At 30.6% G+C, this 21829-nt stretch overlaps 19 protein-coding genes and 1 pseudogene across 19 annotated transcripts; 8 read left to right on the forward strand and 12 right to left on the reverse strand. All coding sequences in view use genetic code 6, as the record gives it.

Moving 5' to 3' along the window:
- Positions 1 to 33: 33 nt before the first annotated feature.
- On the forward strand, positions 34 to 1947 carry SS50377_25646 (uncharacterized protein; the record flags this gene model as incomplete). Its single annotated transcript, XM_067909478.1, has 1 exon — positions 34 to 1947. One exon carries the CDS (start codon positions 34 to 36, stop codon positions 1945 to 1947), a length of 1914 nt encoding a protein of 637 aa, XP_067762234.1.
- A 59-nt stretch (positions 1948 to 2006) lies between these two features.
- SS50377_25647 (uncharacterized protein) lies at positions 2007 to 3194 on the forward strand (the record flags this gene model as incomplete). The annotated part of the gene is made up of 1 exon (XM_067909479.1): positions 2007 to 3194. One exon carries the CDS (start codon positions 2007 to 2009, stop codon positions 3192 to 3194), a length of 1188 nt encoding a protein of 395 aa, XP_067762235.1.
- Positions 3195 to 3256: 62 nt separating this feature from the next.
- SS50377_25648 (WD40 repeat protein) lies at positions 3257 to 4579 on the forward strand (the record flags this gene model as incomplete). The annotated part of the gene is made up of 1 exon (XM_067909480.1): positions 3257 to 4579. One exon carries the CDS (start codon positions 3257 to 3259, stop codon positions 4577 to 4579), a length of 1323 nt encoding a protein of 440 aa, XP_067762236.1.
- An 11-nt stretch (positions 4580 to 4590) lies between these two features.
- Positions 4591 to 5103, reverse strand: SS50377_25649 (Histone H2B; the record flags this gene model as incomplete). Its single annotated transcript, XM_067909481.1, has 1 exon — positions 4591 to 5103. The coding sequence occupies one exon, from the start codon at positions 5101 to 5103 to the stop codon at positions 4591 to 4593; it is 513 nt and encodes a 170-aa protein (XP_067762237.1).
- A 100-nt stretch (positions 5104 to 5203) lies between these two features.
- SS50377_25650 (uncharacterized protein) lies at positions 5204 to 5512 on the reverse strand (the record flags this gene model as incomplete). The annotated part of the gene is made up of 1 exon (XM_067909482.1): positions 5204 to 5512. The coding sequence occupies one exon, from the start codon at positions 5510 to 5512 to the stop codon at positions 5204 to 5206; it is 309 nt and encodes a 102-aa protein (XP_067762238.1).
- Positions 5513 to 5626: 114 nt separating this feature from the next.
- On the reverse strand, positions 5627 to 8281 carry SS50377_25651 (DNA topoisomerase; the record flags this gene model as incomplete). The annotated part of the gene is made up of 1 exon (XM_067909483.1): positions 5627 to 8281. The coding sequence occupies one exon, from the start codon at positions 8279 to 8281 to the stop codon at positions 5627 to 5629; it is 2655 nt and encodes an 884-aa protein (XP_067762239.1).
- Positions 8282 to 8327: 46 nt separating this feature from the next.
- SS50377_25652 (Queuine tRNA-ribosyltransferase) lies at positions 8328 to 9542 on the reverse strand (the record flags this gene model as incomplete). Its single annotated transcript, XM_067909484.1, has 1 exon — positions 8328 to 9542. One exon carries the CDS (start codon positions 9540 to 9542, stop codon positions 8328 to 8330), a length of 1215 nt encoding a protein of 404 aa, XP_067762240.1.
- A 58-nt stretch (positions 9543 to 9600) lies between these two features.
- Positions 9601 to 10398, reverse strand: SS50377_25653 (S-adenosylmethionine-dependent methyltransferase; the record flags this gene model as incomplete). Its single annotated transcript, XM_067909485.1, has 1 exon — positions 9601 to 10398. The coding sequence occupies one exon, from the start codon at positions 10396 to 10398 to the stop codon at positions 9601 to 9603; it is 798 nt and encodes a 265-aa protein (XP_067762241.1).
- A 33-nt stretch (positions 10399 to 10431) lies between these two features.
- SS50377_25654 (Kinesin-like protein) lies at positions 10432 to 12804 on the reverse strand (the record flags this gene model as incomplete). Its single annotated transcript, XM_067909486.1, has 1 exon — positions 10432 to 12804. The coding sequence occupies one exon, from the start codon at positions 12802 to 12804 to the stop codon at positions 10432 to 10434; it is 2373 nt and encodes a 790-aa protein (XP_067762242.1).
- A 45-nt stretch (positions 12805 to 12849) lies between these two features.
- Positions 12850 to 13593, reverse strand: SS50377_25655 (uncharacterized protein; the record flags this gene model as incomplete). Its single annotated transcript, XM_067909487.1, has 1 exon — positions 12850 to 13593. One exon carries the CDS (start codon positions 13591 to 13593, stop codon positions 12850 to 12852), a length of 744 nt encoding a protein of 247 aa, XP_067762243.1.
- Positions 13594 to 13692: 99 nt separating this feature from the next.
- Positions 13693 to 15003, forward strand: SS50377_25656 (uncharacterized protein; the record flags this gene model as incomplete). Its single annotated transcript, XM_067909488.1, has 1 exon — positions 13693 to 15003. One exon carries the CDS (start codon positions 13693 to 13695, stop codon positions 15001 to 15003), a length of 1311 nt encoding a protein of 436 aa, XP_067762244.1.
- Positions 15004 to 15028: 25 nt separating this feature from the next.
- Positions 15029 to 15424, reverse strand: SS50377_25657 (uncharacterized protein; the record flags this gene model as incomplete). The annotated part of the gene is made up of 1 exon (XM_067909489.1): positions 15029 to 15424. The coding sequence occupies one exon, from the start codon at positions 15422 to 15424 to the stop codon at positions 15029 to 15031; it is 396 nt and encodes a 131-aa protein (XP_067762245.1).
- Positions 15425 to 15529: 105 nt separating this feature from the next.
- On the forward strand, positions 15530 to 15952 carry SS50377_25658 (uncharacterized protein; the record flags this gene model as incomplete). The annotated part of the gene is made up of 1 exon (XM_067909490.1): positions 15530 to 15952. One exon carries the CDS (start codon positions 15530 to 15532, stop codon positions 15950 to 15952), a length of 423 nt encoding a protein of 140 aa, XP_067762246.1.
- Positions 15953 to 16081: 129 nt separating this feature from the next.
- On the forward strand, positions 16082 to 16387 carry SS50377_25659 (uncharacterized protein; the record flags this gene model as incomplete). Its single annotated transcript, XM_067909491.1, has 1 exon — positions 16082 to 16387. The coding sequence occupies one exon, from the start codon at positions 16082 to 16084 to the stop codon at positions 16385 to 16387; it is 306 nt and encodes a 101-aa protein (XP_067762247.1).
- A 22-nt stretch (positions 16388 to 16409) lies between these two features.
- Positions 16410 to 16691, forward strand: SS50377_25660 (uncharacterized protein; the record flags this gene model as incomplete). The annotated part of the gene is made up of 1 exon (XM_067909492.1): positions 16410 to 16691. The coding sequence occupies one exon, from the start codon at positions 16410 to 16412 to the stop codon at positions 16689 to 16691; it is 282 nt and encodes a 93-aa protein (XP_067762248.1).
- Positions 16692 to 16710: 19 nt separating this feature from the next.
- SS50377_25661 (uncharacterized protein) lies at positions 16711 to 17604 on the forward strand (the record flags this gene model as incomplete). Its single annotated transcript, XM_067909493.1, has 1 exon — positions 16711 to 17604. The coding sequence occupies one exon, from the start codon at positions 16711 to 16713 to the stop codon at positions 17602 to 17604; it is 894 nt and encodes a 297-aa protein (XP_067762249.1).
- A 354-nt stretch (positions 17605 to 17958) lies between these two features.
- Positions 17959 to 18621, reverse strand: SS50377_25662 (Hypothetical protein; annotated as a pseudogene).
- Positions 18622 to 18640: 19 nt separating this feature from the next.
- On the reverse strand, positions 18641 to 18922 carry SS50377_25663 (uncharacterized protein; the record flags this gene model as incomplete). The annotated part of the gene is made up of 1 exon (XM_067909494.1): positions 18641 to 18922. The coding sequence occupies one exon, from the start codon at positions 18920 to 18922 to the stop codon at positions 18641 to 18643; it is 282 nt and encodes a 93-aa protein (XP_067762250.1).
- Positions 18923 to 18944: 22 nt separating this feature from the next.
- On the reverse strand, positions 18945 to 20282 carry SS50377_25664 (uncharacterized protein; the record flags this gene model as incomplete). The annotated part of the gene is made up of 1 exon (XM_067909495.1): positions 18945 to 20282. The coding sequence occupies one exon, from the start codon at positions 20280 to 20282 to the stop codon at positions 18945 to 18947; it is 1338 nt and encodes a 445-aa protein (XP_067762251.1).
- Positions 20283 to 20895: 613 nt separating this feature from the next.
- Positions 20896 to 21786, reverse strand: SS50377_25665 (uncharacterized protein; the record flags this gene model as incomplete). The annotated part of the gene is made up of 1 exon (XM_067909496.1): positions 20896 to 21786. The coding sequence occupies one exon, from the start codon at positions 21784 to 21786 to the stop codon at positions 20896 to 20898; it is 891 nt and encodes a 296-aa protein (XP_067762252.1).
- Between the last annotated feature and the right edge of the window lie 43 nt (positions 21787 to 21829).

Here is a 21829-nt window from a genome sequence, read left to right on the forward strand (position 1 = left end):
TATTACTATACTGATTTTAATATAAATTCTCAAATGAATAGACCATTTTTTTCATAAACATATACAGGTACTCCAATTGTAGGTTATCAGGATGGTCCATTATATAATGCGTAGTTTTCTCGCCCATTTGGTATCACTTTTTCTAGTGGTGATTTTTACGTCACTGATCGATCTGCACCAACATCTATTCGAAAAATTAATAAATAAGGAGTTACATCTCTCAAATGGTCTAATACTAACCAAGAATTATTGCATCCTACTTGTACTATTGAACGAAATGGTTTTTATTTTATTGCAGACCGTGGCCATGATAAAATTAGGTATCTGGTTCCAGAAACCGGAACTTTGAAAACATTATTATTATAGAACATAAAAGCTCCAAATTAATTATGCTTTTTAAACGAAGATTTACTAGTGTTAGACTAATCTTAACTTTTAAAAGCAACCTTGCATATATCAAAGGCTGAGGTTACTGTATTAGGCGTTACGATTATTACTCAGAATCTTAAACGACCAGAAGGGCTATTATATCATTAGGGTAATATTTATATATCTAATACATTAAATCACTAGATACTAAAATTATCCTTAGACTCGGGATAGATCGAAGTATTTGCAGGAAATCGGGCTGGATTTACTGATGGTCCAGCATTATAGGCTTAATTTCGATCTCCAACAGCTCTAAGTGCTTTAAATGATAGAATATTTGTTTCTGATAGAGATAATCATACTATTAGAGTTATTAGAAACGGTATAGTGGAATCATTATCAGTTGGTGGTGCTAGAGGGTATCAAAATGGTGCGTATGATGTTATGAAGTTTAGTGAACCTCACGGTCTATGTGCTATATAGAAAGGATTTTACATTTAGTTATTTGTATGTGATGTTAAAAATGCATGTATAAGAGTATTAGCAAACGCTAGGTCTGAGGATGCATTTGATGATTTAGAACACGCAGAAGAAGGTTTCACTACAAACTAGTAGGAAGATATTAATGAATCAGAATAAAAATTCGTAAAAATTGACGAGTCTCAGAATTAAGACCTATCAGTAAATTTATAGACGCAAGATATACAACTTAGAGACTTTTCAACACTTAATAAACAAAAAAAATAATTGAAAAAAGCAGATTATGCTTATATTCATCCATATGCTGCATTTACTTAAATAATGAAGAATAATAGTTTCGATATGGTAAATTTTTAACGCCTTTTTGCAGCATCAAAATTCCTTGAAACAAAAGACATTATTGAATTTCTTTGCACATATAATCAAGATTTAATTTATCCGTTAGCTATGGCTTACTTTAACTATTATGAAGTACTTATTGAAGCTATTAATAAAAATGTATAATTAGATAAAAATTTAAAAACAATTCTTGTACTAAGAAATCTTCTAGTATATGGTCTATTAACATATAAGGCCTAATTATTTAGATCACTAATTTCTACTCCTAATGCTCATTCATTTTTGCTTTGCACACTTTCGAAGTCTTTAATCTGTACGAAGACTCGGATATCAGTTAATGGAGAAATAATTGATTTAACTAAAAATGGTGAGTTTAGAAACAATAAAATTTAGTATGGTAAAAAAATGCTCTTTTAGTTTGAAATTTAATTAACCTATAAAAGTACAGACAAGGAGGACGAAATGTAGTTTGAAATAGATATTTCGAGTCCAGTTCTGTCATTATAAAGTAAAACTCATTATTTTGGTCTTTAAAAGTTTCAAACTTATCAGTAGGGTATTGGGAAAATAGATTTATAGGTTAATGGAATTGAAGCTGTCAAGGATTCTAAGCTCGCGTTTTAAGTTAATGTTAAAGTAGGATCGAAAAAATAAAATATTAAAGTACGATTTAGTGGTGACTAAGCTGTAAAGGTTTAAGATAGTGTTAGCAGAATAATGTAATTGTAATAATAACATGTTCTGATTACGATTGACTGAGTAGTATTAAATTATTATATATTTATATATTAAAATATTGATATAATTTAAATTCCGCAATGAATAAATTAATTGCAGTTGAGGCATGCAGATGTTTATCCGTTATTTAAGATATGATAGATACTTTAGAGTAATTATAGTTAGTAACACCTAGTCTATTTGGTACAGTTGATATAGAATCTGTTTTTGGTTAAAGACTTTCAGATTTACTTAGAGAATATTCAAGAAAAAGACTTGCATTGGAATCAGCTTTAGCAGAATAAGCTACAGTACGTGCTGGAGGATTCAAATCTCGTTTAAAATCTCTTGAAAAGAAAATTGTTAACTGTACTAAAGAGTATAAGTTAGAGGTTGAGAAGCTAACTATGGAGTTTTCTGTTTCTAGAGAATTTTATAGTAAATTAGTATCAAATGGTGTTAATGTTTAATAATTATTACCATAGTAGTAAATTTAGATAGGAGGCGGTGGCGGTAAGTCTATGGCATCTGGATCAGTAGCCTAAGAATAACAACAATCAATTGGATAAGCTGGGGCGGTCTAATAGTATTCATCTATTTAGGATTTAATTCACATACTAAAAAATATGCATAATGTTGTAAAGCTTAATATGAATACATCCGTATAGTAGGAATAAAATAGAAAACAACTAATATCATAGCTCACATAATCAGAAAGATAACAGTAAAACACTCATGCTTCCTTATTGAAAGAATTTGACCTATTATTTAATTAAAACAAGTAATAAGAATCTAGTTTAAATGATTAAATTAGCTCTGTCAACAATCAGCTGAATCTTAATGCAACAAACGCTGACTCTACTGCGAATAAACTATTATAATAAGCCAGTACTGCTGAAACAGATGACGCAACAAATTTCACATAATAAATTGAGTAAATTAAAGCTTCAATGAATGAACTAGGAAGAAAATTAACTGACCTTAGTAAAAAATAAAAAGAGTAGAGTTCATAAGTAAATAGGGATAAGAGAAGAGCATTTGTAAATATTAGAGATAATATTCATAAATTTGATTAAAATGCAAAGAAATTAGATGAAGATATATTCAGATTAAAACATGAGATCAGATTAAGCGATACTAGAATTTCCTAACTAGATGAAATTATTGCAGAATATAAAAAAGATAAAACGTATAGAGATTCTTTAGGAGACTAAGCAGAAAAAAAGAAAGAGCGTTGGGAAATGTTCTGGGAACTTGCGCCTGAATGTTATATTGAGAGAGAAGATTGACATTTTATAAATATATTATTATATAGATATTATTATATACACGTTTCATTTTCCACTTCAGAATGATATCATCGCTAACATTGATCGACTTGCCTTTAAGACAGAAGCCTTAAGCATACAAAGCCACAACCTAAGACCGAATAAATTTAAACACTTTAAAATAAGAAGAATTAGTGCATGAATAGGTTGTTTTGCCAGAATTGGTAAAGTAAGAAAATATAGATGTCAATGAAGAATCATCATCTGAAAATCATTAATAGTTTTAAAATTGTGCAGAATAATTTGATGATTCGGATTCAGATATGGATGGGTTCGAATACACAAAGAATGATAACGTATTTGTTACATGTAGATCGGCAGAATTAGGTTATGTTGATGTTATGGTTTTCAATAGACGTGGAGATTTTTTCCTACATCACAATTACTAGCTGCATTATCTTCCACTTTCATCAGTACCAGTTGGGTTTAATCCTTATACCAAAGAAACAGGAAATTTTGTTGCAATTTCTGGTACAACAAATGAAATTGAACTATTCGATTTAGATGTTTTAGACTCAATTCAACCAGACCTAGTATTAGGTGGAAATAAAGTCGTTAAAAACAAAAAAGGGAAAAGAGTGGAATTATAGAGACCAGGAAGTCATAACGGCTCAGTGCTAAGCCTTACATGGAGCAAATTACATCCAAATATTTTAGTTAGCGCAGGTGAAGATACAATAAAAGTTTGGGATTTATCTACATAAAAATTGGTAAGCAATATTGAATCTCATGATGGTGTGGTAAGTTAGGTTAGATTCCACGCTGAAATTTCATAAATTATGTTAAGTTGTGGTCTTTCTGATCGAAAAATTATTATTCATAATTTTGCTAATGATACGCATACTGTTATATATACCAGTGATGTAGATTTTGAATAATGTGAATGGTATGGTAATTCGGTAATTTTTACTACTGAAGATGGAAAAATTGGTATCGTTAATGTTGAAAAATGTGAATTGGTGAGCATATTCCAATGTTTTCAAGAATAAAAATCTAAGCCATTAACTGCCCTTGCTATACACCCATCTGGTAATATTGTTATTGTTGGAAGTCCAGAAGTTAAAGAAGTTGCAATTTTGCTAGTTAAAGACGGCTAATTTTAATTGCACTCTTTACATTAAACAGGTTAAGTTTTTTCTGCATTGTTTATGCCGGGATATGATTCATATGCATGCACACTTGGTCATGAAAATGGTAATATATCTCTATTTTAAGTTTATTCGCGTATTGGTGTTGAAAATATTTCATCATTTGTAGATAAACCAGAAATGTTCATGGAAATGAAAGACTTAAAGGTGTTTGTAGAATAAGATGATAATGATGATAATGACAACGTAGAATAATGAATTTTTGATTTTCACTTCTTAGCTTTACCTTTAGGTATTGGTGCAGGCGCAGGTGCAACTTCATCCTTAGGGGCTGCTACTTTAGGATCATTCTGAGATGGCTCTGCTTTATCTTAAATTTCAGCAGATATAGACTTTTCATATTTAAGCATAGCCTTTTTATACTTATCTTATACTTCCTTATATAACTCGTCTCCTAATATCAATTTGCAAGCCGCCTCAACTTAAGCTGCTCCTAATGTTGATCTTTACTTAATTTTTATCATTTAAAAAGAGGTACTTGTAATCTTTTCAAACATATCGAAAGTAAACGAATTAAGTGCATCCATTGCTTGCTTTGAAATACGTAAATCAGAAGCAAGTGAGCGGAAAATTTTATAAATATAATTCTAAAATGTAGGTCGTGCACGACGAGCACGGCGGGAAATAACTACTGCAGATGCAGTAGAACGAGTATGCGATGTATCAGATAGATTCTCATTTAAATGAGAATTGTCTGCTTAGGAAATTTCGGAACGATCCATAATTACTAAGGAAAGGGAAAATTCTATCAATATATAGTATATTAAAGATATTATTATTAAGAGTAATAATATTATATAAGAATATAAGAATATAATTATTTCAAATTACTTTTTACAATTTTTCCTCAACATTCTTAACATCCTACAAAATATTCTCAAAGTCAACACCGTTACCAGCTCCAGCTCTTGCTTTGAATTTCTTTTACTATACTAATAACCACTCTTTTACATTCTCAGCCCCTTAAATTTAATCAGCCATTTGTGCAGCAGTTGCGAAAAGTTTGGCTTGTATCGCCGTCAAAAAATCAAGCAACAAGTCATCTTCTGCTTACTATGCTAATGCAAAACATGAAGGGAGTGGATTTTATGAGGAAGACAGTAGAGCACAAATTTGCTATGACACAGACATTAGAGGAGTTCCCTAATAACTGTAAACTAATGTATTATAATATATATATTTACAAAATAGCAATTACTCCATAATTAACTTGAAATTCAAAAACAAGGTGAAAAGATTCCAAAATCACTTCTTCTAATGCTGCTTACTTTTTTTAGAACCTTGGTCCTTATGGCCACTAGTTTGACCTTTTCTACCATTTCTATTATTATTGTTACTTTTCCAACTTACTTTTTCTGATGACATTTTAATTTCTACACCTTCAATACTACATAATCCACACCCGGTTACTAGACCTTCTTTGGTCTTTATTTCAATTTTTCTAGCACCACACTCACAGAATTCCCCTAGTATTAAAGGTTGACCTTGAGGTAAATTTGCTGTAGCTTAACAAGATGTACATGTTATTTAAGAGCTGCTAGGAATAGAGAAATTATCTAAATATAATTTTGACTAAAGGTAAATTTATTACTAAATTTTTTCAGATTTGCCAACAGGCTTTTCGATTTAAATATCAAATTCGTCAATTGTAATTTTAAACTTTTCTTCTATCTTAGCTGAAGTCTAAGATCCTAAAATTAATTTATCACATCCTCCTTTTGAACAAGCAGGACAGTCTGAAATATAATTGTTTCTCAATGATAAAGGACAACTTTAGTTCATGCATTGGTTACAAGTTAAACCTTTTCCGTCTGATTTGTACCCAAATTCTTCTAAATCTTTTACCATATCTTCATTACCATCTGTGTAACATTTAGGGCAAAAATTAGTTCTTTTTTCACCTGCAGCCGAAATTGGCGGGCAATTACAATATGCACATCGAATTTTTTGAATTTCATAATGTTTTTAACACTATATTACTGAATAAATACGATCGCAAGTTCCACAATAAATACGCTGTGGAATAAGTGATATGAATTTTGTGAATTTATTACACTATGGACACGAAATAAAAGGTTTTCCTGCAGATTTAATAGTTTGAAATTTAGATTCAAAAAGTTAATCTAGTAGATTGATATTCTACTTAAAAAATTAAAATTTATTAAGATATTTTGTTAATTGTTCATTAATCATTTTAACTTTGGAAATTTTTCCTTCTGCCACTTTATTTAAATCTTACTCCATTTTAGATCGGAGATTAGGGGCAACTAGTTCTTTATCAATCAGTTTTAATCCTTAAATTAACTGAATGCCAAGTTGAGTTGGTTGTAATTAACGCTTTCCTGGTAAAAGCTAAACATAATTTCTATCTTATACATTCTGTATATGCTAAGCCATAGAAGCATCTGTACCAATTAGATTCTTCTCCATCAAACTTAATAAATTTGATTCTGTTAAATAAGTTGGGGGTGTTGTGTATTTTTCTTTTAGATTCAATTCATAGAAATCAAAAACATCATCTTTTTAATAACTTATTTATGTAACTTCGTATTATTCATCATCTGCTAAATCTGACTGCTTATATAATATTTACCATCCAAACGTAATATATTCTTTAGATTTAACATGAAATTTATGTTATTCACATTATAGCTCTACAGTTTTAATATAAAATTCTGCATCAGGCATTAAAGAAGCTAAAAAATTCTTACAAATCATATTATAAAATGATAAGTCCATTCCAGATAAATCTTAAGCACATTTTGAAGTAGGTGTAATAGGAGGATGATCTCCAGCATCTACTCCACTTCTAGGCTTTGCACCATACTTGTTTATTGTTTCAATTGCATCATAAGCATAATTAAATTTGATATTCTTAATAACTTCCATAAAATTAAATTCTTTTGGATAACTTGTAGATTCTGTTCTAGGATAGGTTAAATATCCTTAAAGATATAAAAATTCAGCTTTATACATAGACTCTTATGGCGACATATTTAGTGATGTCGAAGCTAATTTCAACATTGCAACTGTATTCAAAGCAATAGGTTTTACTGATTTAGATTTACTTTACTTAATGCTTATTACCTTTACTTTTCCACCATTTAATTATTTAATAATATGTAAACCCATGTCTTATTCAAAAATTTTATTTTCTGAAATAAAATCAATTTTTTCAATATTTCCTTTAGAATCTTTGATTTAAACATCAACATTATAATATCTTTTAGGTTTAAAGTTTAGTATTTCCAAATGACGTTCAACACAAAATGCTAAAGTTGGAGTCTAGCACGGACCATAACTTATACAATTAGTTTAAAGGTTAGAATATTTTCCAGATAGAAACTATGTTTAAAAACGTGTAAATGCAACACCTACTTTTAAATCTAACTCTTGTCTTACCTCAACTGCATCAGATAAATATTAATTTGGTTTATCAACTTTTCCTAATTATCTAGTTATTTCTTCTTTAGTTAAAGCTGAGAATCTTAATCTAAAAATATCACCATTAAACTTACCAATAGACTTTAGCACTTCAAAACAAATATTTTCCCCTTCTCTATCATTATCTAATGCTAGTATAATATATTTAGCATTTTTGGACAAAGCTTATAATTATCTAATGATTCCACCTGCTCCTTTTGTAGTTTCATACTCTACACCTTTCTGTTCTAATAATTCTTCTTCCGGTGTTTACCAAGACTGTAGTTTAGTATTAAATATAATTTGATATAAATGGCCTGCGACAGATGTGGAAATTGCTTATTTAGCTTATTTAAAAGAAAATGGGAATGAATAAACAGGAGTAGATGATGAACTCTAAGAAGATACATTTGGTGATAAAAGTCTTGCAATAGATTGAGCGATTGAAGGTTTCTCAGAAATAAATAATGTGGTCATTAAAAGGAATGGTAATAATATTTAATAAAATGATATAAATTAATGATCATTATATCCATTTCCATTGAATATCAACAGCATCAAGAGCATCACAAACCCATTCTGGAACTTTCTATTATTCAGTAAACCAATTACGTAAAAAAATAGAGACAAATTCATCTAATTTCTCCGTTTATATAGATTCTCTAACTTAACTCATTAAATTTAACAAATAATAAACATTATGGGCACTAACCAATTATCCACCGACACTTTCACCTTCTTTAAATAGAATATTTAACCTTGCTTTAGTAAATCCGCTAGAGCAAGCTTCACACCCACAACCCTCTTCGATAACAGTAAAATCATTGCAATAAGCTTCTCTAGTTAAATATAATTCTCCTTTACCTGTAAGTGCTGTACCAAAGCGACCTGTCCTAGTAGCATATACGCAATCAAACATATCAACACCTAAGCATGAACAAGTTACTAAATCAACAGGAAAACCCACGCCCATAAGATAGCGTGGTAAATCTTGCGGAAGATTTATTGTACAATAAAGAACTGTTCTCCAAAAGTCATCTTTAGCCTCACCACCAGAGAGTCCACCAATTGCAATTCCTCCGAATGATTCTTTCCTTTCAGTAATATCTCTAATACATTAGTCTCTATTTCCATTTTTAGTACAATCCAAATGACCTTGACAAATAGCAAATAATGCTTAATTCTAGGTAGTATGTGCAGAAATGCATCTGTCTAACCATCTAGTAGTCCTTAGTGATGCCTCAGCTATACGCTCTGCATCATTAACCTTATCTAACTAAGCAGACACAACATCATCTAAGCACATTATAACATCTGTTCCAATCGCTTGCTATGTCTTAATAGAAATTTCAGGGGTTAATAACTCAGAAAATCCAGTAACTGGGGATATAAAAGTTACGCCCTCTTCGGTCAATTTCGACAGTTTAAGCAATGATACCATTTAAAATCCTCCAGAATCAGTTAAAAAGTTATTCGGCCAACGCATCAAATTATGTAAGCCACCGGTTTATTCTAAAACTGGGATACCTGGCCTCTAATTTAAGAAGTAAGTATTAGATAACATAATTTTAGGGTTAAGAGTCTTAATTTGTTCGGTAGTGAACCCCTTTAATGTTCCTTATGTCCCAACTGGCATATAAACTGGAGTTGCTATATCAGCATGAGCTAAGGTAAATGTTCCAAGCCTAGCATGTTTATATTTCTTATGCTAAGTATATTTTGCTGGCCCACGTCCCATTTAAAGAACAAGTTATATAATATTTATTATATAATTATATAATTATTTTAACCTTTCCTCACTTCGCTAACCACTTTTCTCTTTTCTTCCCACTGTATTTACTCATTGGTCTAATATCATCTCCCTTTTCGGCAGCCTGGACTTTCTTGCGCAAAATCCACTCTCTACTATGTTTGTCCATTTTGGTGCTTAAAACGCGTCCGCCATTACCTAAACGCTTGGTTTTGATATCACTAACTTTTCCAATTCGTTTATCGCCAGTAATTCCTCCGGTAAGGACCAAAAAAATCTTTTTCGCCTTTGCGGAATGAGGAAAATCGACTATCAACTCGCCTGCAAACCCAGCATCTCTAGATGCATCTAGAATAAGCTTCAGCTGCTTATCATCCTCTGGATAGAATTAGAAGACTGCTCGTGCACCTGGTTTCAGACACGAAAATAAACTAGAAAATAGACATAATAGTCGTTTATACGGATTTTCAGTATTGTCATTAGAGTAACAGAGCCATTAGAGGCATGAAATTGAAAAACAACCATCGAACTGACCAGGCTAGAAAGGTAAGCCTTTACCAGCATCTAGAAGTAACAGCGAGTCGGATTCATTGAGCTTAAGCATGTCCATCGAAATATCAAGTGCAATTGTGAGATATCCTTATTCATTTGCGTAATTTGTTGAAATTCCACTTCCAGCTCCAATCTCCAATAATAATGCTGGTGCTTCCATAGATAGAAGCTCTAACGCCCTGTCTGTGAGCTGCAATTGGACATCATTAATTCTGGTATTATCGTTGTATTGTGCAGCCGTCTCAGCGTTGTAATACATATCAGCAGGTCCTGTATTCTCTGGTCTTACCATATTAAAGTGGCTAATGGAGTGGAATTAAAAATATCAGTCAACGTTGGTTAACCATCCTTGCTTTAAATTTTTAAGCTTTTCAACAATATCAGGGTTCTGAGAAGCAAGCTGCTACGCCACATTTTATCCTTGAATTGGCTTGTAGATAAAATTCTTTTAAATTGAAGAGTCTTAAATTTTAGTCTTATAAGCATCATATTCAAGCTGTAACTTTCTAATCTAATCGTCTTTATCTCTTGATAAAGTGTGCTTGTCCTACTTCAACTTTTATATTAATGTAGATAAGTCTTTAATTTGCAGTAACATCCTTTCATTCGTTTGATCAGAAATCGTGATTCTTTAAATTAATAACTAAATTTCCTATTCTTTCTGTTATATCTATGAACCAGACTATTCGTGCAAAAACACGTACTCCAAATTCTGTTTTTCTAATGTCATTATTGTATACTTAATCTGTTCAAGCTGCTACTAGGAATCTACAAAACGATCGTTTGAAAGCTCCAATCGCTATTTAAATAACTGGCATTGCGACTGCTCATTTCGCAATGAAATCACCATCTGTTTAAGCTTGGTTATCTCGATATCCTACTTTTATGTCAAAGATAGATTTTCGTTGCCAGTCAGGTCCTTTTCACCATCGTTTCCATCGCTAAATCCTCTCAGCCTGTTGTTGTCCGCCGTTAAAGTAAGAATCTTTTAGTCGTACTCTTCGACTTCCTGTTCGTTCTGGAACGTCAGCTGCTAAATCTGCTATTCCATGAGGATTTTTTTGGATTTTTCTTCTGAAAGCAGATTTTGGAATTCGACGCATTTTTCGTCTTTAAGTATGATTTTCTGCTGTATTTACTCCATTTGAGTCTGCATTTACTTGTAGTTCAAAATTTCTTCTTTCATCTCCAAATTTTCTTGCAGAAGTAGCTCGATTTCAGCGTCATTTTGCTTCATTTGAGAGGTCTCTGCCGACTCATTTTGTTGTGCCGGAAGAGCTGCAAGTTTCGTCTCAAGATCTTTGATATCTGCCTCGTAATTTTACTTCATCAAATATTTGGCCTCGTTAGCCTTCTCTAGCTGAGCTATCAATGATGCGATTCTAATATTCGCATCAGAACCGATTTCATGTTATATCATTTCTGTCTGCAACTCTCCGTTTTCGTCAGATATTGGATTTTACTGGCCGCTCATACAAAGTAAAAGGTCATCCTATGTTGGAATTTTGACTTCAGATTCTCCAAATTTCTCTTTATACCAGTCAATAGTCTTAGATTGCATGTCAATGAATTATTTTTAGCCTAATACTTGTTATTATAGTTTTTCAATAATTGCCATTAACTCTTTGACGGATTTTGTAGCGTTTACTTTAACTTTATTCTTAATGCATTTAGCTCGCTTTCCAAAATCTAGAGTTGAAATAGTTTCATCTCTATTGAAAGGATGTGGGGAAACGGCAATTAATAATGTGGTTTTAGAATTTCCTCCTAAGGATTCTTATAATAATCTTGTGAGTTTTGAATCTCTAAATGGGATATGGCCTTTAAGTTTACCTTCAGATGCTTCAGCTAAGGCTTTGATACAAAGGCCTAATGCAGTAAGCGATCCATTAATATTTTTAGCTTCTTCAAGTCTTTAACCAACCACTCCTGTTTTACCAATCTTTTCAGATCCTGCTAAATCAACTAAACACATTTTTCCTTCTTATTTCGAATTGTCTGTTTTATTATGTTAAGATACATTAATGATAATAACAGTATGTGAACGAGATGATACTGCGTTCATAGAAGTTGCAGACACCGCACGATTTGAATCACCAATATTGATGACGGTGATAATATCTTCAGGGCAACAAACTTATGTTTCTACTGCATTTTCAACATAAATTCCTCTATCAGGTGATTCTCTTATCTTCAAATTTTCATGATCAGGTCCTCTAGCTAATAAATCATTGACTTACTCATTATAAATTTCTAAGAAAGAACAACGAATGGAGTATTCGATATCGTTATTATCAGAATGTAATATATGGTTAAATATATCTTCAGCAGATCTGGGTATAATTCCCTTTCCTTCATCATCATTGACATCTGAACCAAACATTGAAAATGATTTTCCAGCACCAGTTTGCCCATATGATAAAATAGTACCATTATATCCCTACAAAATTTACTTAACTGTATCATTAGCTGCCATATTATACACATCTCTTTATGATACTCCAGGTGGATAAACTCTATCTAGACAATATTTTTTAGTTCCCAAACCACCTTCTAATTCTATCTCAAGATTTTGCTCATCTATAAAATTGCATACCATCTATTCAGGATCTTTACCAGCTTCAATAAACTCTTTTCTCTCACGGCTATTTATAGGTCTAAATCTACAAAGTACTCTGACACTTGCTGCTTCTGCCATTTTTAGATTTATGAAATGATTTTATACTATATTATTAAATATTAATCATTAAATAACAGAACCGCTTAATCGTCCTAAATTTTTACTATTATAACTTATTGCCAATCCAGTTTGGAAATTTTATTTAACAATTGAATTTCCTGACACTCCCGCTTATTTTAACGCGTTAATTAAAGGTAAACTTGAATCCATCAAATTGCTTATTACATATTTCTTCTTTATCAGACGTTCTTATTTTCTTAGTTCAACTTCTTCACACTACGTGGCCATGACTGATTATGACCGTCTAAATTAATTGTTTAATTAAGGAGCCCTAGTTAATGCATCAAATAATTTTCTATTTGAGAGATGAGGTAGTTAATCTGTTCGTTCTTTGATAATATAGTCTGCAACTTTATTTTATACTTTTAGTTAATCATAAAATTCGCTTCCCATTCCTAAGCCTCCTGCTAACATATCATCATATTCAGATATAATAAACGTAAACGGTGGCTTAAACTGTTATAATTCTTTTTCCAATGCTTTTGGCACACTAATAATATTAAAAATTTTAGCTATAGAAGGATATTTTTTAATAAATGGAGATATAACATTAAGTCTGTTGAATGTAACAAAATAAAAATATAAATTCGGAAAATCGGCTCTACGTTACAAATAAAACGGAATTAAAGACTCCGATACAGATGACTCAACATCTAATAATTCAACGACATATGGAATACAATATTAGTGTTGAAATGTTTGATGCAAAAACTTAAACTAATGGAAGGATGGAAATTTAGTTGCCATTATTAACGAATATAACATCCTTAATACAGTATATTACTATTAATTATATGAAAAATAATTTAATATTGTTTTTATATTGTAATTTTTCTTTATTTAAGAATGCGATATCCATTTTGTTTTGAAATTACGGATGCTGATATTTATTCATTCGATAACTAATTTATATTTACATAAATTTTATCTTAACCGATTCTATATAATTATAATGTTGTCTTTTCGTTTATTAGTCCATTTGACTATGTTATTAACGAATTATCATCGTATCAGTAGAATGATTAATGTATAGATATTCCAAATAATTTATCTTCTTAAGATTCAGTTTTACCTCTACAAATAGATAACAGTGATATTTAATAATTGTCTAAAATTTAAGCTTTAAGAATTATTTGGTAAAATTAGCTAGATCAAGATAAATAGGAATTTTCAGTGAAATAAAAAGGAAAATATGAATCACATTTAAAAAATATAGCTAAACGACAATAATAAGCTATATAACTTATTTAAATTTAACATAATAAGGACTAGTAATTATTAGAACAAAAAATAAAGCTCAAAGAATAATTAATAAATAATAATAAGCAAGAGTAAATAAAATTATAATCTTAATAGTAAGACTTACTTAATAAATCATAGTTACAAAAATCTATTCATATTTAGTAAATAAAATAACAATAGGTATATAAAGAAAAATATGAAACTGATTTAGCATCATTTCGACAAGAATTAAAATTATAGCATTAAGAATAAGAAATTCTTAAACAATAATAATCAATATAATTAAAGTAATTGAGAAAATAACATGATTAAGAAGCTTTTAAACTTTTATCTTAAAAGTAATAAACGATAAGAGACCTTCTTAAAAAAGATAGAACATTAGAATTACGACTTAATTAGACATAAAATAAAAATTAGCAACATGAAATACATGTCTATGATTATAAAGATAAATATGTTTAGTAGATATAGTTATTTAAATAAGAATTCAAAACTAATTATGAACAAAAATTAGATAAAATTAAATTCCAACATGAAAAATATATTAAATAAACAAATTTAGACAAAACAAGAAGAGTTAAATTAGCAGAAAGTTCATTGCAGTAAAGAACAATATCGAATATAGGAAGGTATAGAGCTTTTGAATCTCCATTACGTAAAAGCACTAATTAATTAAATTTAAGAGGCTAATAAATATAAATTGACTACCAATAAAAATAAAAATAATATGAAAATGCTTAAAACTAAGCATTATTAGACAAAACTGAGTTTACTAAACGTATGAAGTAATTAATGTATGAGGAAAAGAAACGATAAAAACAAATTTTATCATAAAATGTGAGAAAACGTAAACCAATTTCTATTAATTAGTGTAACAATAATTTTTTGAATCAGGACTAAGAATTTGTCGAATGAAAATATTATAGTTATTGTATATACATCACTAAGCTTCTACTTGGCTAGTAATAAGTTAGTCTATCTCCTCGATATCTTTACCTAATTTTTCCGTATGGGCCTGTTTATTTGCCAGAAGTTTTGTTTTTATGTCAATATCTATCGTCAAAGAAATCTGTTAATTACTTAAAAGTTTTTCTTAAATATTTAAAATTTATACCATTTTTTCTTCTTAAAGTTCTACCTTTACTCGTCTAAACACATTTAATATTGCAGATTGAAAAACTTCTAATAGTTATTTTTCAGCAACCTAATATAATTGATTTAAAAGATCAAAGTAATTATCAAAACAAAATATTGCACTATATATTGCTTGTTCAAGTTCAATACTACTTTAAAGTTAAATTTCGATTATATGCAACAATTCCTACAAATTGTTCATTTTTCAATAAATTAAATTTATATAATATTACTTTCATAAACTAATCCAAAAATAAATTATAAGCTTTATATTTTAATGAATATAATTTCATTCCACTTTATCTAAATGAATTCCACAACTGTTGCAATTATTGGAGCTAAAAATACAGGAAAATCTTCGCTTGCTACTCGCCTCGCCTATAGTAAATGTAAAGAAATTGAATCTGGGATCTCTGATATTTATAACAGAAAACTGGTTAGTGGAATTTTAGAAGTTCTTGATGGCTCAAATGATTTTAATGAGAATTCAGATTTTGTTAAAAAGACTTAGTATTTAATAGTCTGTTTTTCTAACACTGAAGAGACTACAGAGATGCTTAATCTGGCTTTTGCTTAACGAGGGGGTGAAAAGTTAAAATAATGTTGGGTATTAGGATTACTGAATTAGGTCTAAGGGGCATTTGATAGATTTGATGCTATTTGTTTAGATGCCGATGCCAAAAATGGAGTTGGACTTAACTCAATTTATACATAGCTTGGAATTAAGTGATAATACTTAGTTAATTTAAACCAGATATTGTATTCATAATATCGTTGATTTTAGTAATAATAATTAATTTCAGCTTCCTCGAGGCGGGTGCAGTGTAATGACGAGCTTAGTGATCCAGAAGATGCGGCGATGACCGTACAAAAAAGCTAGCTGACAGTAAAATCTCAGTTGGATATAAAGTAATCTCATCCATAGTAAACAGAGTTGTAATAGTTAAAATAGGATAAGGAGGATATGTAAAAGCTTATTGACTCATTAAAACTAGTATTAATTAAAATGAGTGTTAATATTGATTCTCCAAAAATCTAGTAATACCTTACGAAAAATCATGGCGTGGTGCTTATTCCAAGTACGATTGATGATTTGGAAGCTAGCGACCGAGAAATTTTGCATGGTTCCTTAAGGAGCAGTGCTATGAATACCAGCCTTTGGTGAGAGTGATATTATCCATTCCTAAATGCAGGTTACTACTTTGGATTAGAATCTTGCTGATATTGAAATCATCCGTCGCAAGAACAAGGAGTTTTAATCCTAATAGCATAAGATATCGGAAACACTTACTCTTTAATAAGAGCTTATTGAGGAAATCACTCATAATATAGGATCTACAAAAGATCGCATGCGAGAAGTTACCTAAAATGCAGACCGGGCTCTATAAAAAATAGGAGGCCTTAAAGGAGCACTAGGTGGTATGGGTACGATATTATGTCTTGGGGTGGTTTGGTTAATTTTCGGGTGAGTGATTGCCACTTCAAAATATGGATACTAAAAGTTTTCTTCGTAATGGAATGGTACTTATGCGAGAATGCGAATATGACGAGGCTTGTGAATGCTTCATACCAGCATGTATCTAGATATGCAGCTTGATACCGTGTTTGATTTAGATCCCAGAGCTATAAATTTATATTGAGTCTACAGCATCAGAAATATAGCATATTTAGGCAGCATTTAACTGCTTATCTATATTAGCATTCGCATAGTATAAGGCCGGTCATTATAGCACCGCATCTATTGTCTCTACCTAACTAATTCGCCTATTATCTCGCCACGGAGTATTATCACATCATGCGTTGTTTAATAATATTATTTACGCCAGGAGTAATGCGCCTATGTCCGCCGTTTCTCATTGTCGTCGCTTATAAATGGACTCATCTACTCGTGCGCGAGCCAGCTACGAGCTTGGTATGTGTTACTTAGATAGTGATGAAGATCTTGCCATGGAATAATTTTAATTATCTAACTCTTTAGGATATTAAATGGCCGAACATGCAATTTGCGAATTACTGCATAAGAAAAATCTACTTGATGCTAAGAGAGCACGTGTAAACGCTAAGCATTGTCCGGGAAAGCGTTTATTTGTTAAAGTTCTGCTACATCTTAATTTATAGGAGCCTGCCTCAAAAGAATGCAGACATATGTTAACATGTGACAATAACTAATGCGCTAGATTTTAGAATATTTTAAATTTTGAGTTTGATAGTAGTATATAACGCAAAGTTACTTCCACCGAATTATCAGAATCCTAATTAGGAATTTTGGCATCACGTTATAATAGTAAACTTATTGAGTTAATTGATGTAAACACGTTTAAAAATAAAAGAATAGATGAGAGGGTTGCAACTGACATTGTTACCAAAATCTTAAAGTAGTGACTAATAATTCACTCGTCAAATAAAAGCCAGTCAACATTATCATTAACAAACATTTCCAATAGTGCTGGTTACTTAACAATATCATCTGGATACCGAGAAAATGAATTTGTACGAGGTGTACGTGACTATAAATGATTAGGTGATGGAGTATTAGGACAGCAGAGTTTAGTATTTGTAGGTGTTTTCATTTTATAATTTGGAGCGGGGAGAATGAGTATTTAAAAAATTAATCGTGAGAATACTTTCTAATTTATAATATTTTTTTTAGAACAATAATTACGATGATTTATAATATATCATTTATATACTAAATTAATATGTTAACTAATATTTTATTTATAATTATTTATATTATAACATATGTCTGCATTCTTTTGAGGCAGGCTCCTATAAATTAAGATGTAGCAGAACTTTAACAAATAAACGCTTTCCCGGACAATGCTTAGCGTTTACACGTGCTCTCTTAGCATCAAGTAGATTTTTCTTATGCAGTAATTCGCAAATTGCATGTTCGGCCATTTAATATCCTAAAGAGTTAGATAATTAAAATTATTCCATGGCAAGATCTTCATCACTATCTAAGTAACACATACCAAGCTCGTAGCTGGCTCGCGCACGAGTAGATGAGTCCATTTATAAGCGACGACAATGAGAAACGGCGGACATAGGCGCATTACTCCTGGCGTAAATAATATTATTAAACAACGCATGATGTGATAATACTCCGTGGCGAGATAATAGGCGAATTAGTTAGGTAGAGACAATAGATGCGGTGCTATAATGACCGGCCTTATACTATGCGAATGCTAATATAGATAAGCAGTTAAATGCTGCCTAAATATGCTATATTTCTGATGCTGTAGACTCAATATAAATTTATAGCTCTGGGATCTAAATCAAACACGGTATCAAGCTGCATATCTAGATACATGCTGGTATGAAGCATTCACAAGCCTCGTCATATTCGCATTCTCGCATAAGTACCATTCCATTACGAAGAAAACTTTTAGTATCCATATTTTGAAGTGGCAATCACTCACCCGAAAATTAACCAAACCACCCCAAGACATAATATCGTACCCATACCACCTAGTGCTCCTTTAAGGCCTCCTATTTTTTATAGAGCCCGGTCTGCATTTTAGGTAACTTCTCGCATGCGATCTTTTGTAGATCCTATATTATGAGTGATTTCCTCAATAAGCTCTTATTAAAGAGTAAGTGTTTCCGATATCTTATGCTATTAGGATTAAAACTCCTTGTTCTTGCGACGGATGATTTCAATATCAGCAAGATTCTAATCCAAAGTAGTAACCTGCATTTAGGAATGGATAATATCACTCTCACCAAAGGCTGGTATTCATAGCACTGCTCCTTAAGGAACCATGCAAAATTTCTCGGTCGCTAGCTTCCAAATCATCAATCGTACTTGGAATAAGCACCACGCCATGATTTTTCGTAAGGTATTACTAGATTTTTGGAGAATCAATATTAACACTCATTTTAATTAATACTAGTTTTAATGAGTCAATAAGCTTTTACATATCCTCCTTATCCTATTTTAACTATTACAACTCTGTTTACTATGGATGAGATTACTTTATATCCAACTGAGATTTTACTGTCAGCTAGCTTTTTTGTACGGTCATCGCCGCATCTTCTGGATCACTAAGCTCGTCATTACACTGCACCCGCCTCGAGGAAGCTGAAATAACATTCTACTATTTTTCATCTTTAATATCTTTCTAAGCTTTGGGTTTTGAAATATTTAATTAAACTTAATTAGATAAATTTGCCGATAATTTATTTTCTATAATAGATTTCGGCTGAGCAGCTAACACTTAAATTTCTATAAATTATTGTTATAGCTACTTTAACTCATCTTCTGCTTATAGTACTAAATTTTCATTTTCTTGTCTAAGTAATACAATTTCCTCTTTATATTAAATTATCTCTTCTTATAAGTTTTATACCAATTAACCTGTTTATTTACTTTATTTTAACTGAGTAATTTCTTTTTATAAAGCTTAATTAGTATTTTTTAACAAATTAACTTCTTATCTATGCTTATTTTATGCCGTTTATACCTCAATTTAAATATCTTCAATAAGTTATTATTGTTTTTAGCTACTTTCAATCTCTGCCTGTAATAAGTAATTTGCCTCATTTAATTAATTTTGTAAATCATCAATTTTCCTTTTATCAATATAACTTACATTAGAATTATTTATATTTTATTTAGGCGTAGGTTATGGAGGTCTTTATAATTAATTTGTAATTGAAGATGTCATCTACTCTGACTTTTTTGATTCCACCAACGACTAAATTCCTTAGATCAGTATTTAAAGATTTCCTAATCCGTCAATAACTGCTTGTCCTTACTTTAATACTTAACTTAATGCTTATACTGCAGACCCACCATTTCCATCATCTTAAGCCTAAATTAATAAAGACTGAACAACTTCAGAAAGATCCTAAGCCTCTGAATGATTTCTATTAATATGATCAGAGATAAGAGTCACAGCTTCTTAAATTTTAGCAACATCTTTTGGAACTGCGGATTACAATTTTTAACGTAAAATTGGCAACTATTTTTAAGCTTTCTAAACAAATTGTGATAATGATTAGTGACGAAGTGATATCTCTTTTATTGTTGGTTACATTGTTTAAAGCAAACTCATTTTTAAGCGGAAATATTATAAATTATACTATTTAAATTATATAATATTATATTTCGTCTTTAACTTAAATAATAAACATAATATCACTAAAAATATCTGTGACAGTATTATAATGCTTATTAAAAAATACAAGTAAACATAAAGATTTCTATAGAACAAATACGTGACATCTAAATAAATTATATTGATTTTATGTTTGTGATATTAATCTCAAAGATACAAAATTTAAGTAATTGATTTTCAATAATAATGTTAAAATATTTTAATCATTTTGAGGATTATATTAATTTAATACTAATTTAACTGATAATATTTCAGAATTATGCTCATATAGACTTTCAACTTATAGCCCATATTTATATTAATTATTATATTTTTACACAATATATTGACTTTAAATAAATTACAAAATAATTAATAGCTTATAAAACTAATTATAGAGTTTTAAAAACCATTTCCGTAAAAAAATTATTGTAAAAAATTAATCATATTTTTTGCTTAAACATGATTATCAAATATTATATTATAGATATATACCTAAATTTCAATATAATCAAATCAAGTTATATAATTTTATTATGTAATATATGAATAATGCACATTATTAAAAGTTTCAAATTGCTTCGTTAATAAATGTATTTCCGATTAAAAATTAAACTATAATACTCAAATGGGCCTAAACATACTCAGCAGATTTATAAAATCCTTAGTGTATATACACCACTTCATCGTTGACATAATAACTGATTGGATCTATGTCTATATCAGCAATGCTATCTTAAATTAAATCCCATGTTCCCCTAATAACCACATAAAGTATTTACTTCTCGATAAACACCTAGAATACCGGTTTATATGGTTTCCCGATTGAGTTCTTAATAACTACGTTTGCGTTGATGTCTCTTTTTTCATAAACCTCGTTGCTTAAAATACATAGTTTCAAGTCTAGTTTTAAATCATCCTGGTTGATGTGTTATGGAATTTCTGAGACCTCTGCAAAGTCAGTACTCTAAACTTTTAACAATATGTCTGGTTGGCTCTTATTAATGGCTGTTATTCTAGACAACTAGCTCACAGCCTGTGCGAAATTATTAATAGACTCGTTCGTATTATAGTCCTCACTTGTAAGATAGCTTCGCTGAAACTCTATTGCCTAATTGAGGAAGTGATGAGCAAGTGCTTGCTGCTACTGCGAATCTGCATAATATCCTGCGTCCTTTAGCAGCTGAATGCGCGTCTAGCCTTCGAAGGCCAAAGGGAAGAAAGATATTAACCGTGAAAGGGTCTAAATATCTGTTTGCATAAATTTTAAGAAGAAGTAAGTGTGGAAAATGATGCCACTATCCGAATAAGTCAGGTACATCGCTTGGATGAACGATATTAATTTCTCTGGGTTAAAACCCTCAACCAGCACCTTTATACTTCTTAAATCGCTGCTTTTTTTGATGTGACGATGTATGGTTGCAAGAAAGTGAGGCTTGGGTGCCTGGCACCGAATGTTCATTTATAACGTATTGTGCATAAAGATAGTATAATATAGTATATAT

This window comes from Spironucleus salmonicida, chromosome 6, assembly GCF_000497125.1.
Source record: "Spironucleus salmonicida strain ATCC 50377 chromosome 6, whole genome shotgun sequence".
Classification (NCBI taxonomy): Eukaryota; Fornicata; order Diplomonadida; family Hexamitidae; genus Spironucleus; species Spironucleus salmonicida.